The 17516-nt window shown below is 38.6% G+C and overlaps 1 protein-coding gene across 3 annotated transcripts in view; it reads right to left on the bottom strand.

The window, feature by feature from the left end:
- GRIN2A (glutamate ionotropic receptor NMDA type subunit 2A) overlaps positions 1-17516 on the bottom strand; it is a 157254-nt gene that overhangs the window by 36232 nt on the left and 103506 nt on the right. For all 3 annotated transcript variants that reach the window (XM_071444247.1, XM_071444248.1, XM_071444249.1), the window contains exons 6-11: positions 17128-17333; positions 15642-15810; positions 15374-15527; positions 10773-10898; positions 8128-8357; positions 2776-2936 (exon numbers count right to left, since the gene is read on the bottom strand). In XM_071444247.1, coding sequence (XP_071300348.1) covers positions 2776-2936; positions 8128-8357; positions 10773-10898; positions 15374-15527; positions 15642-15810; positions 17128-17333 — 1046 coding nt within the window. The remainder of the gene's footprint in view (positions 1-2775; positions 2937-8127; positions 8358-10772; positions 10899-15373; positions 15528-15641; positions 15811-17127; positions 17334-17516) is intronic.

Here is a 17516-nt window from a genome sequence, read left to right as displayed (position 1 = left end):
ACCAAACAAAAAACCTCAGCAGTTTGGTTTTTAATTTGTTTTCAGAAATCTGTGCATCTGAAATTTTATGTTTGTCCTCTTCCTGCTTTCTCCTTCTAGTTCAACTCAGTAACATTATGTATTAAACACAATGATCTCAAAGATCAAGATATTTCCAATACATCTCAAGATGATAATGCTAATTAAAGTTGATCAAAAGACTTTGTTTGAGACACAGGAAAATCAGACTGAACAGTGACAAGATGCTTTATAATTGCATTTTATTTGGATCACAAGGGCCACATGTATGGCATTATTCAGTCATTAGCATTGCTTCACTGCTGGTATTTTTTGCTCCATCTTGAAATTAGAATCAAGCACTATACAAAAGTAATTAAAAGGGACTAAACCTCATGTCTCCAATTAAGAAAAAGTAGTTTTTAAAGTGAGATTGGAAATACAGGTTATACAAACACTCTTCAGGGATAACACAGTTCATATTTATTTTAACTCACAGCAGCAATTATCAACCAGATTCTTTGCAAGTCCTTCTCAGTCTATAGCATATGAATAAAATTATCAGAGAGTTCATTTTCAAAAAGCTGTGCAGAAGCAGCAAGTCTTACCATGGACAAGGGAAGTTGCTTGTGGTATCCCCAAGGATGAGAATGAAAAAAAAAAAAAAGATAAAAGTACAGGAATAGTTTTGGAAAGAGATAAAGATTAAAAGAAATTAGCTGTAATAAGGTGAACAGAACACACACATTTAAGAGGAAAATAGAAATTATAAATTTGTTTGGAAGCAGAAGTAGTTTGAGGAAGAAGAGATGAGTCATCCTCAAAAGAGCCATAGAAACACGGACTCCATGGGACCAGATATACTAAATATCATGGAATCCAGTGAATCAGGGAGGGAAGGAAGTTAAAGATGTCTCAACTAGACTTCACTGAGTTTAGTTAAAGAAGAAAGTGCAAATTTCACATGGAAGAGAGAAAGAATTTGGTCAACGAAATCATGAGGGGGAGAGAAAGAAGATACAATTCTGTATGCTGAAGAACAGAAAATTTGACACAAAAAAATGAAAAATTGTTTTTGAAGAATATGAGTCTGAAAGCAGCTGACATCCTGCTGCTCAATCCTCCTGCATGTGCCACCAGACAAAATCCCAAGGAGCACAGCTGGAGGCAGCAGTTACTTGTATTGACCCAGAAGTTTATTTGTACCATCTGCTACAGAAATACCAGTCAAGGGGAGCAAGGCAGACACCTGGGGGTATCCACACAGAGAAATCACTCAGAAGAAGAAAGAAACTTCAGCAGGGGAAAAGGAATCTGTCAAAAATGAATAGGCGATGCTGTCAGAAGGAGCAAGGCTCTTGAGAAGGACCATCAGCAGGCCCAGAGCAGCCAGCCTGAGCTTCAGTGAACATCCTGAGCAGCCCTGCAGTCAGCTTGGCCCCTCTGTTTTCACACTTAAGTGTCTGAGGAGTGGCCTGATTTTCAAGCTAACAGCAGATTTCCAGGGCTTTCAGTAGCACGAGTGGTTGGTGAAAAGTACAAGCAGTTTGCATCCCCTAAATAAACTGTCCATCCAACAGAACAAGTCCTACAAATGGCTGAAATCAGGACATCTCCTTCTTCAGAAATTCCCAGCAGGAATGGTAGGATCCAGCTGTCTATCTCTAATGCATAATGCAGCTGTCACCCAGGAAATGGGACCTGCCCAGGCTGGGTCAGAGGAGGAGCTGCAGCCTGGCAGCCCTGGGCAAGGCTGGTCTCATGCAATGCCACACATCTGGCCTGGCATGGCACAAACCAGGCTGGGCAGTGCCAGCTGAGAATGCCTGCAGAAACCAGGGCACACTGAGCCCAGGCAGCAGCAAGGAGACAGAAGAGAAGGAAACAGCTGGAAGCATAACTTTTTAAAGAAGGAGTCTTCATTCTAAGGAAAGATTTCAGGATTTCAAGGTGTTTTGCTTAATACATTATACTCCCACACAGGTTTGGCAGAAGAGGAGTAAAAATTAAAAGGATAAATAGTTCCCCAAAAGGATCAAGACAGGGTATTTTAGTATAGGAAGAAACATGTCCTGTGTTCACCATAAATAAGGAGAGATGTTCCTTGAAACAGCCCCTAGAGTACATAAACCCACTAAAGTAACTTCTCACCTCAAAACAAAACCTAAAAAGCCTATGTTGAGAAATTAATATTATTACTGTATTATTAACAAATATAATCATGTTGCTATCAAGCCTAAATGTTTGGAGCTAGCAGATTCCTGTCACCCAGATGAATAATGATATGAGCAATGAGTCACTCTCATACCTTTGGAGGATTAAGAATGGAAATTTGTCTCTTTGTCCAACCAGGCAGATTGGGCTACTTCAGACAGAAAAGGATGGCACTCAAGACTAAATTCTCAGATCTTAAGAAAGAAGGGCAATAATATTTACCAGAATATTTACCAAGATTGTCAGAAGCAGGATTAAGCAGCATTGCAAAGATAACAAGAGACTGTACAGTCTTCAAACTCAAGAAACATTAATTCTGCCCTTTGAAACTACTTCTCACAGGACATTAAAGCTACCATGTAATTTTAAAACAACCATAGACATCACAGCCAATAATTTTCCTTTTTGATAACTGTACAGTGCAGTTGGGGGGAAAAAAGCCCCCTGTACTACACAGCAGCCTGCCATCAGTCTGTCCAGTACCACAGAAAATACAGGCCAATAGTTCTCTGTTTCTGAAAAGTTTACAGCATTCTTTAAAAACCATGGGGAAAAAAAACTCACCCAGTTTTCAAGCTGACCAAGGCATCCTCAACTCCTTTCTGGTTAAACTTGGTCATGTAGAGGTGCATGTCAGGGTAGTTGTTCCGGATATTCCTCTCTGTGCTTCCATTTGGGACCGTCCCAAACCGAAAAGGAGGTGAATAATCATGAGGCCTTTGAAACTAGAGATAAATGGAATAAACAAAGTGTTTCAGGCATCCAAAACGTGAAGAAGGGCAATTTCAGCTTTAAAAAGACAGAAGTTGTGTAAATTGTCTCAAATTTCTTTTAGGCGAATGCTGTGGGTCATTTCAGGTCTATTATACCAGAAAATGTCTTCACACTAACTGAACATCATCTACATCCAAGGTAAAACCAGCTCCATTTTGCCCCTCAAATGTGACTCTATCCCATGATTTGCACTTTGACAGGTCAACAGAAACTGGAGCAGATCCTCATCTGCCAACATCTCTCTAGGGGACCCAAGCACACTGGCAAACTGCAACCAAAGAAAAGAGTATTTTGTTGATAGTAATTTCATACTTCCATCTCAGTTGGGACATTGTGATTCCCCATCAGGAAGATGGGAAAAGGATCATCCACAGTCCTCAACAGGGAGCCCCAGTCCTGGAGAGTGCCAGGGATGGCAGGAAGCTGTGCCAGGGAGAGGCAGAGTGAGGGAGTTTCCTTCCACCCATGACTGCAGGGCAATAAAAGCTCTTGCAGCTTCCACAGGGGCTCAGTAACTCATAGGGTGATATGAGAAGGGCTTCTGGAGCTCCCACACCTGTAATCCTAGTCCCTGTTCAACCCCCCTGTTTAAAACTATGAACCATTTGCTTGAGGACATACAGGTTTATTCCACAATTTTACTCTCTCCATCATTATTGCATTAGCACAAGATGAACCAGCCGGGGGCATCTGCAAAGGAATGGCAATAGCTCAGGGCATATTCAGGTTTCACTTGGCAATCCTTCAAATAATCCCACATAAAATTTTTGCTAACAGATCTGAAAATTTTATATGAACCTTTTCAACATCTTCCTTTAAAACCCAAGTGACAATTTAGGATGAAAATGTCTCTTTAAGAAATAAATGAAAAAGGTCACTCAGATTAGAGGAACTATTGGCTAATGAGGAAATGGAATTGAGCATTGATGAAAGCAGTCACCCATGAATTCCACTCTAAATGCACTCTGTTTTTATTGCTGAAGTTAGAAGAGCAATCTATATATCCTGTGCTGCAAGAGATCCCTAATATTTATACAGCTGCTGATTCCTTTGGGGCTCCACATGAAATATTTCAATTTTTAACATTTGGTCTCAGGGCATCAAGAATTCCCAAGATCCAGTGCCAATTTGCAAAGAGAATACAAATGGGTTTATACAAAAACTGGGAGTATTTTCAATTCCATCAAACCTTGACTGTGAAATTATTGCTGCAACACCATTTTCTTGTTACAGAACTACAATTAAATACTTCATTTTAATTAAGCATATTTTGACAAAGCATAAAGGAATGAACTCTATTTTTCTCTATTTGTTTAGCTAACAGATGTCTTACTTTCCTCATTTTCCCTTTTCAGAGCTTTACTGTTTAAATTATAACTTTGCTACTACTTTTACACATAGTAATTGACCCATGCACCAAAATTACACTGTACACTACTCATGATTCGTAGTCTATATTTGCTATCTCCCTTTCTGAGTTTATTATGCAGCACTAAAACAAGCCCTGCTTTTAAATATATGTCCAGAGATTCTACTGATATAAATGTAGCTTGCTATGAACTTTATTTAAATCTAGAGATAATGTGTCTCTGATGTATTGAGATGGCTTCATGTGTCTCCTAAATTTACCAGTCAATAGAACTGGAAAAAATAGAACTGCCAATTTCAGGACCTGTAAGACTTGCTGCTCCTTACATTGCTGGGATTTTTTGGAAATTCATCTGTGGTGAGCATTCTGCAAGCTCAGTTCCCAGTATGGCAGGGGAACTGGGGCATTATGGTGGAATATTCTGGTGATTTCAAAATGGAGTTTGTTTTTAAATAGTCTCACTTTTCAAAAACGTTCATATTAATCTAGGATGTTGGCAGGCATTTCCTCTCACAGGAATAGTTGAAAGAATTAACACATCTGTTCAAATTGAACTTTCATGGAAGACAAAAATATTTCTGCAGAATACAAGGATGAATAAAAAGCCCAAGTTCATTCAAAAGTCACAGAGTCAAAAAGCAGATTAATAGTTCCAAACCCCATCTACAGCCTGGAATTCTTGGCACCAACCAACAAATTTTATCACTCACGAGGAGATTATTTTTGAAACCATCATCTGCTACTATACTGCCTGCTCACAGACTGCTTGTAAAGAAGAAAGAGGTTTAAATCTTTTATCCAACACTGCACTCATATCTGAGATGAATAAGGTTTTCATCAATAGTATTAAACTTATATTCTGTGAACTGCCACGTCCTGGAGAAGCACACAGGACTGTCACTGTCTGTGACTGCAGCAAAGATCCATGTGGCAGGCAAGAGACAAGAAAAGAAAAAAAAAATCAAGGCTCTATATGCATTCATTTTCCCTAAAGCCCCGTGACAAGAAACAAAATATGTCATGTTTGCTAGGAAATCATTTTCTTCCTAGACATTTCATGAAATACTGATCTTTTAAATCATGAATCATGGGCAGAATTCTTGAGCTGAATGCACAAGGCCCTGGTTTGAGTCATAGTGGAGAGATCTACTGTTACTCTGAAGAGTGACCAATCCATTCTTGTCTCCCTCTGCTCTGCCACCCTACAGAACTGTGGCAGATGGCAACACAACTCCAGCATTTTGCTTTTATTTTGTTTTTTCTATATGCCTTAATAAAACTGGCAATTTCATTAACTCAGCTAAGTCATCTGCCAGAATCATTACATACTGACTTAATTTAAAGATTTACTTGCTTGCCTGAAAAGAATGGTGTTGAGAGCAGCTGTTGGTTATTGTTCTGGAGTTTTGTAGGGGAACTGTGGGAAATGCCACTAAAATACTAGCAAACAGTAAATAATCTCCTGCCTGTCAGTGGCATCACTAAGGTTTCCTGTTAAAGCTGAAGAGAAGCTCCTGGGCCATGTGTATGTGTGGCAGAACCCCAGCAGAACAGCACCCTGTGACACAGCTCTGTGCACAGATACCTACCCTCCTTCAGCAAGTTTTTTGTTTCATTGCATGAAATAGGCACAAAAGGTCTCAAAAGTACAAAAGCCATGAATTCCAGTCTTTGCTGGATACTTTGGACTCATTTTCTGTACCTTTTGATGAAGACAAAGCTTTTGAACATCTATTACATACACAAGAATGTCAAAATATAATTTTCCTCTCATTTGCTGAATCATTTGAGTTTATGAACACCCACCCCTCCTAACTCCAGAACAGGCTGTGCCATGGATTTCTGGGTGACACTCTGATGACGTGGCATTCACAAATTCATTAGCAACATTGCAAGGGATGAGGAAACTGTAAAGAGGTCTTAGAGCATCAAGGGGTAGATAACACATTATCATCATGTCAGCAAATCTGGTGAACCAGCTGATGGAGTGCAACAAAATTCCTGAATGGGACAACACTGAGTGCTGAGGGTCAGGGGTGGCTGCTCAGAGAGAGGCAGTTTTCCTGATTCTTCCTGATTTTTCCTGATTTTTCCATCACACCCCAGTATCTCTAACTGGAAACACTTTGTGGCACTGACAGTACAGCACTGAAAGAAGAGCTTGACTCTCTAGGTATGGCAATGGGAAAAGTGGGAGAGAAGAATAATTTACCAGCCCAGAAGTGGGGTTTGGGTTTCTTAATTTTTGTAAAAAATTTAGTGAACTTTTAGGTATTAATTATTCAAATTTGATTATACCCACATTTCTGGTCCTTTCCTGTGACAGCTTTGCTTCCTGCAAGGGTCAGAGTTCTGTACTGAACTGTTAAACATGGCAAAGATGGGAGGAAAATAATTTAACATCAATCAGATACATTCCCATAAATTACTCAAATTATTTGTTTTTTTAAAATCCAAGAAACCTCAGGATTGTAGAGGAGGCAACAACCTATATATGACAAGAAGAATGTTCTGAAATAGTTCATTGTTCTTCTGGAGTTCTAACCTTTTTAATTTAATCAGAAAAGGCATGGCTTCCCTGCCTTATATCTACATGCTTCAGGCAAAGTTTGAAGAACCAAAAAATAGAAACAAAGGTGGCAGATCAAATAAATGATCAGCAGACCACACAAGAACAGATGGTATTTTCTGATTCAAGTATTTTTCTATTTTTATTTTGCTTTTTGTGGAAACGAAATCCTACTTAGCAGTCAGAACAGAAAAAGTGACAAACGTGAGGAAGTTATTAGCCAAAAGCCCCAGAAGAGGAGCTGACATTTCCAGGCCTGTGGCAGAGAGCCAGCGAGGAGGGGAAGGTGAGGGTCAGTCACACCTGAGCCAGGTGAAGGCAGAGCCACCCAGGGCCCAGGAAAATGCTCTGCTCTTTCTCACCAACAGCACAAAGACATCAAATCTTCTTCTTTTTATCCCCAAGAAAGAATGCCAATTATCTGCCTCTTCTCAGAATATTATCTTAAAATGGAGGGATATTTAACAATCTTCATGCTCTTTCAAAGGTTGTATGGCAACACAATTAAATTAAAACAAAACTATTATCATTTTTGGTTTCTTTTTATCTTTCCTCTAGCCATGCTTGCTTTGATATACCAGGCAATCAATCAAAGGCTGGTCATAAAAAGAAGTCAAAACAATAAGAAACAGACAAGGCTGAGATATTGCCTTTTTGGTTTGTTTTAGTAACATTTTCCTTTATTTTCTGTCCTTTGAGAAAAAAACCCTTTGTGAAGTTGTTCCCTGGGCTATACTGTTTTTAAATATTTCTTCTTAATGTCAATATTTAGTTTCATTTTCAAACAACTGGGCACAGTTTTAACAAAAGCATGCCCTTCAGGTATCTTGTGCATATCCATCACAATAATTTTGCAAATGGACTTTTTTCTATTAATATACTACTAATATCCCACAAAATTTTTCAAGCTTTTTATTTTGGTGAGGTATTCATTTTAACTAAGCACTAATTGATTTCTATCCTAAAATAAAGGTAATTTTCAATTAATGCAGCTACTTTTGAATAGGCTATGCAGAGATTTTAAAAATAGACGGATATTTTCATGCTTTGGGTCTTAGGTTTGTTAGTAAAGCTTGCACTTGCACTCAGAATGAAATCATCCAGTTTTAGTTCATTATCTTGCTCAGAGTTTTTATCAGGAAGTACAAATTTGTAGAAGGATTATGGAGAATGCAGACTGACATCTTTTGAGCTGAATACCCACCTTTTTATCACTCAGCCCAGTCACTTGGTCAACAAATTCCTCTTGAATCATAAAGGCAGCTAAGTTGGCAGTGTAGCTGGCCAGGAAGATGACAGCAAAGAAAGCCCAGACTGACACCATGATCTTGCTCGTGGTGCCCTTGGGGTTCTGCACAGGCACAGAGTTGTTGAAGACCAAGCCCCACAGTAACCACACTGCCTTTCCAATGGTGAAGGATGGCCCATGGGGATCTGAAAATTCAAACAGCACTAAAATTAATCCTTGCCAATGTACCATGAAGGGAAAACCCATTAGTCCCAGAGACATGGTTAGAAAATATTTTGGTATATATATATATTCACTGTACTCCAAATATACTCACAGGATTTACCATAGGTACCCTCCATTAGAAGTTCCACATTTTTAAAGCTTAATTCAACATTTTTCTATGTGGCATATGGTTCAAAATTCTTATGATGAAAATGGAAAGGATAGGTTTGGAGGAGAAGCAGGCTGGTGCGTCTCCTGAAGGAAGAAATGTGCCACAGTGTTGCCCTGTCAGTTTTCTGTGCCAGCAAACATGTGAAATGGAAAACTGGAGGTTTAAGTCTTAATGATTCAATTCTAGTACTTTTCTTACCCAAATTATTTTTATCATCTCCAGTCATCCAACATTATGCTTTTTGAACATTATGTAAGCATTTTTAAGATCAAAGTGTGTGAATGTGTCACCTACTTTTAAGCACCTTTGTACTCAGAGCATGAATCAGAAAGACAGAACAAAGGAGCTACCTCTATAGACAGGGAATTCAGAGCAAGCCAGGCTCTGGCTGCCTCACATGTTCAGAGTCAGTTCTGTGGCTCCAAATGTGTTGACATTACAGGTAAAACTCTGTCCCAGCTAAGCCATTCTGTAATTTTTGTTATTTCTATTTTGGGTTACCTTTTTGTTCACCCCAAAGGTGGGAGTGGGCAGCACGCTGCCCCCAGGCTCACCAGGGGCAGCAGTGAATTACCAATGGCATTATCCACTCCAAAGGCCCCATTTATGGAGCCCTGGGAGAACCAAGGGCAGTTATTCTCACCCAGCTCTAGGTAAGCACAGTGCAATCACACATTGCTCATCATCCAGACTCCCTGCACCCTCAGTGCAGAGAAACAGACCTCCCCTGACTGTGACTCATTTGGCCTACTTATAATTATCCTTTTTTCAGTTCAATTGCAATTTAGTCAATAAGCTCTGATGCAGAAATCTGTAACTTTATCTCCTTCCCTGCCCTGTCCTTTTATCCAAGGGGATGCACATTAGAAATACAGATTTAGCTATTCATTTAAACTATAATTTATTTTAATAATAATTCAACTATTCTTAAAACAACGAAACCCTAAGTGGGTATACTCAGTGCATATTCTCATTTCAGTAGAAATGCTCTCTAGTGCAGTGCAAATATTTCACAATGCAGCCAAACTCTACATCTCAGATTATGCTCCTGTTCTGCAGCAGCACTAGGAAAACAGAGTGCAGTAAAATAAACACAATGGAGCTGACTGAAGGTAGTTTATGCAACTACCTTCTAGACATATTAAGGACTGAACTGATACAGGGATAATGTGCATTTTTTGGGCAACAGTGTTACAGAAATTATATGCCAAGGGAGGAAACTTGTGGCAAGTCTTTAGAGGTAAATTGGGATGGTCTAGTGCCATAACATGTCTTTGTAGCTGTATGTGCACTAAATAATCAATTCAGGCACAGAATGGAACAGCCAAGCCCCTGGATCCCCAGTGTCTATATTCACCTTTGACTTCTCTTTTAACACACTGTTTATTTCAGACAGAGGTTACACATTTACCATCTTATTAAAATGATAACATCATCTGAACATTACAATAATCCACTTTTTCAGGGAACAAGCCAGCCATTGTCTAGAATAAATTATTTGCTTTTAATAGTGCCCAGAACTGTGTTCACCAAGCTGGAAGATCTCTTGTTATGAAACAAGGCAGGAATGATTTAGAAATTTTGACAAAGGCTGCACTCTGAAATGTCACTGAAGAAATGGGAAGATGAGGGCATGGTGAGATATGGAATCCTCACTCTTGAGTCAAAGTGCAGCTTTCTCTGAGAAAGAGTTAATGCAAAGCTTGTCTGTTTTGCAAATGAAGTTTCTATAACTGAGGGTGCTGCACAGAAAGGAGAGATGCCCTTCTACCAGGGGCCTCATTTCAAGGCTAAGGGTTCTGATATTTACAGAGACTATACAGAACTCTGGACAATGTTACTGCTATTTTTCAAACTGCCCAGCACACCAGAGGATTTTAGGTAACTTTCTCTGAACTGGTCATCAATTTGTAATAGCCAGGAGTGGAACATATTTCACTGCTGACACTTTATGACTGATGTCATGTACTAACCAAACACTGCCTGAATAAAACTCTGATACCACTTACCCTGCTCCCTGTCTTTATCCCATTGAATTGGAATTATAAACATGAGCATAATCAGCCTTCAAGAAATGATACTTTAAATGAAGAACATAAACAGTTTAATAGCTAATTGCATTATTTTATTCCTATGTTATGTTTATTTGAAAAGATGGAGACCCAGGGATGGGAAATACGTGATTTTTTAATAAACATGGAGTTGAGTAAAATGCAAATCTTACCTCTCCCTTGTGCTAAGTTCCTGTTGTATCCTACAGGACTAAAGTACTCAAATATAAAGACAGCCATGGCAGACACGATGAGAAGCATCACAAACATCATCACCCAGACAGAAGCACTAAAAGGCTCTGCAGCAAAACAGGAGAAACAGAAACACAGTTCATTAAACCAGTCACAGCACAAGAATTCTAATGTCCTCACCAGGCAAGCCCAGCAGCTTCCTTTACATTAGCTTTTTCCAACAAAAATGCTAGCAAATAACTAAGCCATATATAATGAACTGCTGTTAGTACATATAGACAAAATCCATAAATTCAAAAGCTGAAATGTAAGTTGTAATTAAAAACAAAAGGCTGCACACTTTTCTTTGGCACTGAGTGGCCCATAATTGGTTTGACTTGCTCCTTATTCAGTCCACAATCAGGTTGCTGTGTCTATTCATCCTGAATTATAGAAATTTATCAGCAGAATGGTCCAACCACTGTGACTGTGTTTCTGCAAAGCAAAAGCAATTAAGCATATGTTTAATACATTTGGTAATTCAGAGAAGTAGACTTCTCTCTCATTTTCTATTCAACAAAGTGTTAGAGGAGGAAAGATAAGTAAGTACTTGCATTCAAACTAAACACTTTTGTTTAAGGATTCTTTTCTCTCTGTGTTTACTTTCATCTAACAGCAATGAAGATGATATTTTTATCAATTGCAACCACATCATTTTGAATGTCTCATTCTCATCTGGGAGAAAATTACTGAAATCAAAAGGATTTATGGAAAATTGGATGTCAGTTTGAAAGACAGAAGAACCATAATTAAGGAAGTAGGTTGGAGCATAAAAGTAGAAGCAGTTTCAAATATCAGACAAAGCACCAACTTTTAGAAAGGACTCCATATCAATATCAGATACCAATATAAATATCATCTTTCCCAACCACAGATTCTGTCATTTCAGGAGGCCCTGTGGTAGCTGCTTTGGTACAAGGATATCTGTAAGAAAGATTAGCATGGCAAACTAATATCTCTTTATCAGGCCAACTTAATTGGGGCACTTCACATCATAACTTGTGCAAATAAAGCAAGTGTGAGCATGCTCTGAAGTGTGAGAAGACAAATCTTAGTATACTATTTCTAATTAGGAGAGAATAAAGAAACAATTGAAATTACAGAAAATTAGTGTGTTCAAAAAATTTGCCTGTTTTTGAAATCCCAAGAAGTTCCTCCCTTGTGGCTTTTTCATTCTCTGAATTTAAGATTAGAATCACTGAAACTTCTTCCCTCACTGCAGGAAAGGACAATAAATGAGAGCTGAGATGTTCTAAGCCCAACAGCCCAATCTGAGCCTTGCCCAAATTCAGATGATTCACCCAGAATAGAATGAAATGTAATAATTTGTGCCCAAGCATAGAAAACTCATGAGATCTTTTGTCTTTGCTATGATTTCTTCAGAAATCTGTGACTTAGACAAGACCAAATAACAAATAGCCCCACTGGTGCTTTTGGATGGTAACTAAGGCAAAGCAGGGACATTTTAAACCACACTGTTTTCCTTTTGCAAAGGAGCAGTATTTTTTCAATTAATTATTTTATTTTTAAGACAGGGTATGAAGTTTGTTCAATACTGTAACTATTTGTTTGGGAGAGAATGGTAAGTTAGGAAAATAACAGAATTTGTAGAAGGCAGAGAAAGATCTATGTAGATGCAGCCAGGGAAGGGACATAATGCAGCCAAATACAGTCTGAAACATCTTTTCTGAAGTCAGTTAGTAACTGGATTAAATTGGAATTCATGTAGAACTACCATAAAATTTTGACAGCATTCTCACAGAAGAAAGGAAGGCTGATAAAACCCTTATCAAAAGCAACAGTGTAGAAACAGCAATGGCAATTTGTCAAAATCTAAAGAAGGCAAAGGGCAAAACAAGCCAATGTACAAAAATGAGCTATAAACAAGAATTTAAGCAGAATTCTCTTTAATAATTTAAGGAGTCTGGTAATAAGGTGGTGAATTAATAGAAGCAATAGGAAAACAAAAAGCTATTTGGGATAGCAAGCAGTAAGATTGAGCAAGTACAAAATCAACTGAATTACAAAGTCGATCTTCCTGTCATATCAGAGATCCAATTACACATTCAGCACTGTGCTTTGATTCTCAAAGGACAGGAAGGGAACTTCCCTCAGGCAAGCAGCAGGTTTTAAAGGAATTTTCAGTAAAGCTATAATATGGCAGAAAAAAACTAATATATGACTTGTTAGTGTATATTTCAAATGACTGACAACAGAGAATATCAAGCAAGGAAAAGATGTCTTTGAGTCCTGCCTCCCACCACCAAAATCAAACTTAAGGAATTCATTAAATAAAGAGGGGCATAGATTTTCTATTCTATCAATGCCTCCAGAAAAGAAAACTGACCTCACCTATGAACTCTCCCTCTGAAAAATATAGGAATGGAGATATAAGCTTTTTTCTTTATTTATTTGGTTGTTTAAATGAAGTTGAACCAAAAATCCACAGAACCATTAAAAAAAGTATTTGTAGGTCTAGTATATATTATCTCTAGTACAACGTGAAAATGTTTTAACATGGATCAAATTCTCATTTGAAGGAGACACATCAGCACCAGAACACAGCCGATAACGAGGACGAGGCTGTCACAGCCCATCAGTTACTCAGATCTACTGGACACAACAACTGACTGGAAAAATCTAGTCACACAAAATCCTGTACTTGTCCACATTCATAGAAACAATTCACAAACCCAGATATTTCAGGAACTGTAATCAAGTGCTATTCTTTAAAAATAGTACTATATTTGACAGAGATTTAAAAAATCTTTAAGAAGTCTTACGTAAGGTGACTATTCTCAGGCAGTTATTTAATTGAAACAAAATCAGTCTGTGAATAAATTCAGTTATCTGCCTGATAGTATTTTGCAAGGCAAAACATTTTACTACTACGCACACCTCATCAAAATACACAGTCAATTCCAGCAAACTGGCAGCTTCATCTATGCCTGGAAAAAACAGAGCACACTTCTGAGAGCACAGACTTGATTTATTGGTGGAGTAAAATCAGATTTCTTCCAAAGTAGAGCTATTTTAGAGAGCTTTATGAGAAGGAGTTCTTTTTTTGTTTCTTTTGAATTATATACACATCCAACTAAACCAATAACATTAAATGCATTTTAGAAATCTAATAACTCTGTTGCTTGTGAAAAAATGCAAAAGCAGCTTCTCTTTTGATGGTGGCTGTAAACAGGTTTTTAAGGGAGAAGTAAAAAATCAACTGCACTTGCACTTCAGAAAACACCCCAATTTTTATTTCCAATGGTCATTTCGACATGCTGCAACTGCAATTTAAAAGATTAACTTTACAACTCAATGACTCAAAGAAATAAAAGATACTCTCTGAGTATTCTCATTATAAGTACAGTTTCTTGCAATTTCACTTAAAGTCTTTCATTCATATCAAATATCACCAAAATCTACTTAGGTATCACCACATTTGGGAAATTATTTCATTACTCACTGTGTCATATTTACTTGCATCATCTCTGTATTGTGCTTTTATGGAACAGATATGAGAAATAAGCTCTGTGGTTAAATGACGATTCTTGTGTAAGAAAATTCAATTATTTGCCCACTTGTATCTGATATTACACCACTAATCTACTCCTCAATGTCTGTGAGCAACTTCAGGGGGAGTGGAGAACTTCCACTTAGCAATTTAGGACTGGTCTCACTGCTGACCCAATGGACTTGAAGATTCTAAACTGTGCCCTAAGATACATGGAATATACTGATTATTTATGTTTCTGCTTAATGGTTTTAGTGTCACTAGTCCAGTACAAGATATCTTTAAAAATAGTAGGCCCAAATACATCATGAAGAACACAACAGCATTCTGGGCATTTTTGAACCACCTCATGGCTCTTTCTCTCTTCAGCTTCAGGTAAATTCAGGCCAAACATTAACAAAACTATAAATACTAAAGGAGGAGAGGGAAATAATGAAAGGAAAAATGCACAAGCATGCAAGAAAAGAAGCCCAGAATCTTTGTTTATCCCATCTCCTGTCTGCCCAGCCTTTCATTTCTTTGCTCTGTCTCCACTGTTCAGATGCATCAATGGTGAAAACACTCAGCTCTCCAGTGCAGTAGTGTGGTGTTCAGAAGTCAGAGGTAGCTGTTACCAAGCTAGCTTTAAATTATATATAAAGATAAGGAAGTTGCTCTTCAACTCTACAATGGATTTTTCAATCATTTTGTGAATATTTAAAAGATATTAAGCAAATTATGATGGGCTAAACAAGCATAAGTTAGTATGTAAGGAAGCAGGGTTGGGGATGTAATTTTCCTAACTGAAGGTTTTAGGGGATTCTTTTTCATACTGAAATCACTGTCTTTGGTTTCCACTTTCAGCATCCAAAACCAACAGCACTGTGTCCATGTGTTTAATGGTCATGTTAATCAGCACATCAACACAGCACAAACTTCTTAATGTAAAATTCAAAACTCAACAGAACTGTGTTAATGCACTACATATCTTAACACACAATTAAATCCACCCAACAATGCAGTCAGGTTATGTGGACGGGCTGGAGGCCATACCTAGGAAAGCAGATGGTGACACCGTGCCGTTGCTCCGTGACACCATGACGCTGATCCCCGTCTCCACGAACGGCACCGAAAAGTCAACGACTTCTGAGCGCTCCTCGTTGATGGTGAGCGAGCCCACAGCCATCACTGCCCGGTGGTACACCACCTGATCACAGGGACAGCACACACCAGGGTCAGCACAGAACTCCTCCCTCCTCCAAAGAGCTCAGCCAGACATCACCGAGTCCTTAGGAACTCTTTTAGCCAAAAGAGAACTTACTTCACCGATCATTCCGTTCCACACGTTATTGACCTTTTTGCCATGCTTCCCATTCGTCACCAAGTACAGGTCATATGTGAACTTGACAGTTTTAGACAACTTCTTCAAGATATCGATGCAGAATCCTTTGCAGCACTTCTTTACATTCGTTCCCTCATTAGTTTTGTTGCTGTCAACAGAGAAGACACACATAAATATTCCTGCTGGGAAAAACAGAGGCAGCACAACAGCAAGATACAGCACACTGTGAAACAACATTTTGCCACTCTTGTGAATGACCATGTTTTTCTGAATCAAGGCAAAAATAACCCACAGGATGCTTTTATAGCTATATGGTGTTTGCAGCTCCTGCTAATCATGACAGAGTTGCTTGGTGAGACAGAAACAACATTACCTCACAGGACATCCTTCTACTCCAGGATCCAGCCTCACGCTCTGCACTGCTCCATCAAGACATACAGCCTGCTCTTACTAATCTCTCTCTTAGGATTAGATTAAACTTTTATTACTTTTACTCTCAAGACATCAGACTACATGTCATTTAGTAATTAAAGAACATGTAAGCTATAAAAAGGCACAGCAGTTCACTGTGCTGGAAATGGATGCATCTTCTCAAAGTGCACCTTTCCCTGCAGTAGGAGAAGGTGAACTTCAGGCCACCTTTAAGTGCAAGGATGCAAGTTTTCTCTTCATCTTTTTATTCTGAAATGTTCATTTTGGGACCTCTAGAACCTTTTATTAAATACATTTTCAGAAGGCAAGGCAGTATCTAACAGCCTTTGGAAAAATTCAAAATTAAAATAAAACTAGATTAGAACTTAACTAAAAAAATACATTTCTCTGGATTTCAGGAAGCATGTGTACAACCATTTAGCAGCCTCTGGAAATCTTCAGAAACATGCATCATATTCCCTCACACCTGATCAGTAAAAATCCTGTTATATTCAGTTCATAAACACACAGATCAAGGCATAGAGCAGGTGAAACACCACTGACAAACATATACTGATTTCTTCCACTGATTTCTAATGACTGCTCTGAAGTTATGGAGCACTGACAGAAGGGGACTTTTCTGTTGATGGTATTTTATGCTGGAGTAGTTTATTCTATACCAAATTTCAGCATAAACTTACATTTTCATTAGGAGACATTTTGAAATTGTTACAGACTAATGAAAGCAGGCATATCTCAACATAGCTGGGAACAATTCAAAGAGGACTCATTAAAACAGTCCCATTTTGGAACACAATCTTCTTCCATATGACTGAAATGGGCTGATTCTCATTGACTTTGAATTTACTATAAATTTACTACCTTGTTAATAACTCAATGTGACTTACATGTGTATCACCAGAAACTCTCAACTTTTTAAAAAGGAGGATGTGCAAAGAGCATGTGGGGAAGGGAAGACGGAAGAGGGAAGAGGGAAGAGGACTATATATTTTGCAGACAGGAAAAGAAAAAGGAACATTGCGTATTTACTCACTTAAGTTTGACAAATTTCCGGCATGGCACGGTGTTTTTTTGGCAGCTCTCCATGAGAGGATCCACATCCTCCACGATGACAAAGGGAGCCTCCTCCAGGGTGACGATGCTCAGGTGGTTGTCATCGGGGTCGCTGTCTGCGAAGGAGCTGTACCTCGGCCACACCGAGTACTTGAGGCTCAGGGAGTTGTTCTCCCACTTGCCCACCTGAAAGGCCAAGAGCCACAGGCTGCTGAGAGCTGCTTGATGGTGCTGGACAAAGGGGAGCCAATATTAAATGGGCTGGGACACAGGTACAGGCAATTACATGGCCAGGACAGTTGGATTGGGGTTTTGTTAAAGTTACTTTAAAATTTTATAGCAATTGCATTAAATGAGAAAATGCACAGT

This window comes from Agelaius tricolor, unplaced genomic scaffold (assembly GCF_023055355.1).
Source record: "Agelaius tricolor isolate 1412-34295 unplaced genomic scaffold, bAgeTri1.0.p SCAF_19, whole genome shotgun sequence".
Lineage (NCBI taxonomy): Eukaryota > Metazoa > Chordata > Aves > Passeriformes > Icteridae > Agelaius > Agelaius tricolor.
The sequence above is the reverse complement of the archived record's forward strand: the minus strand, read 5'-3'. Positions and strand labels throughout refer to the sequence as shown.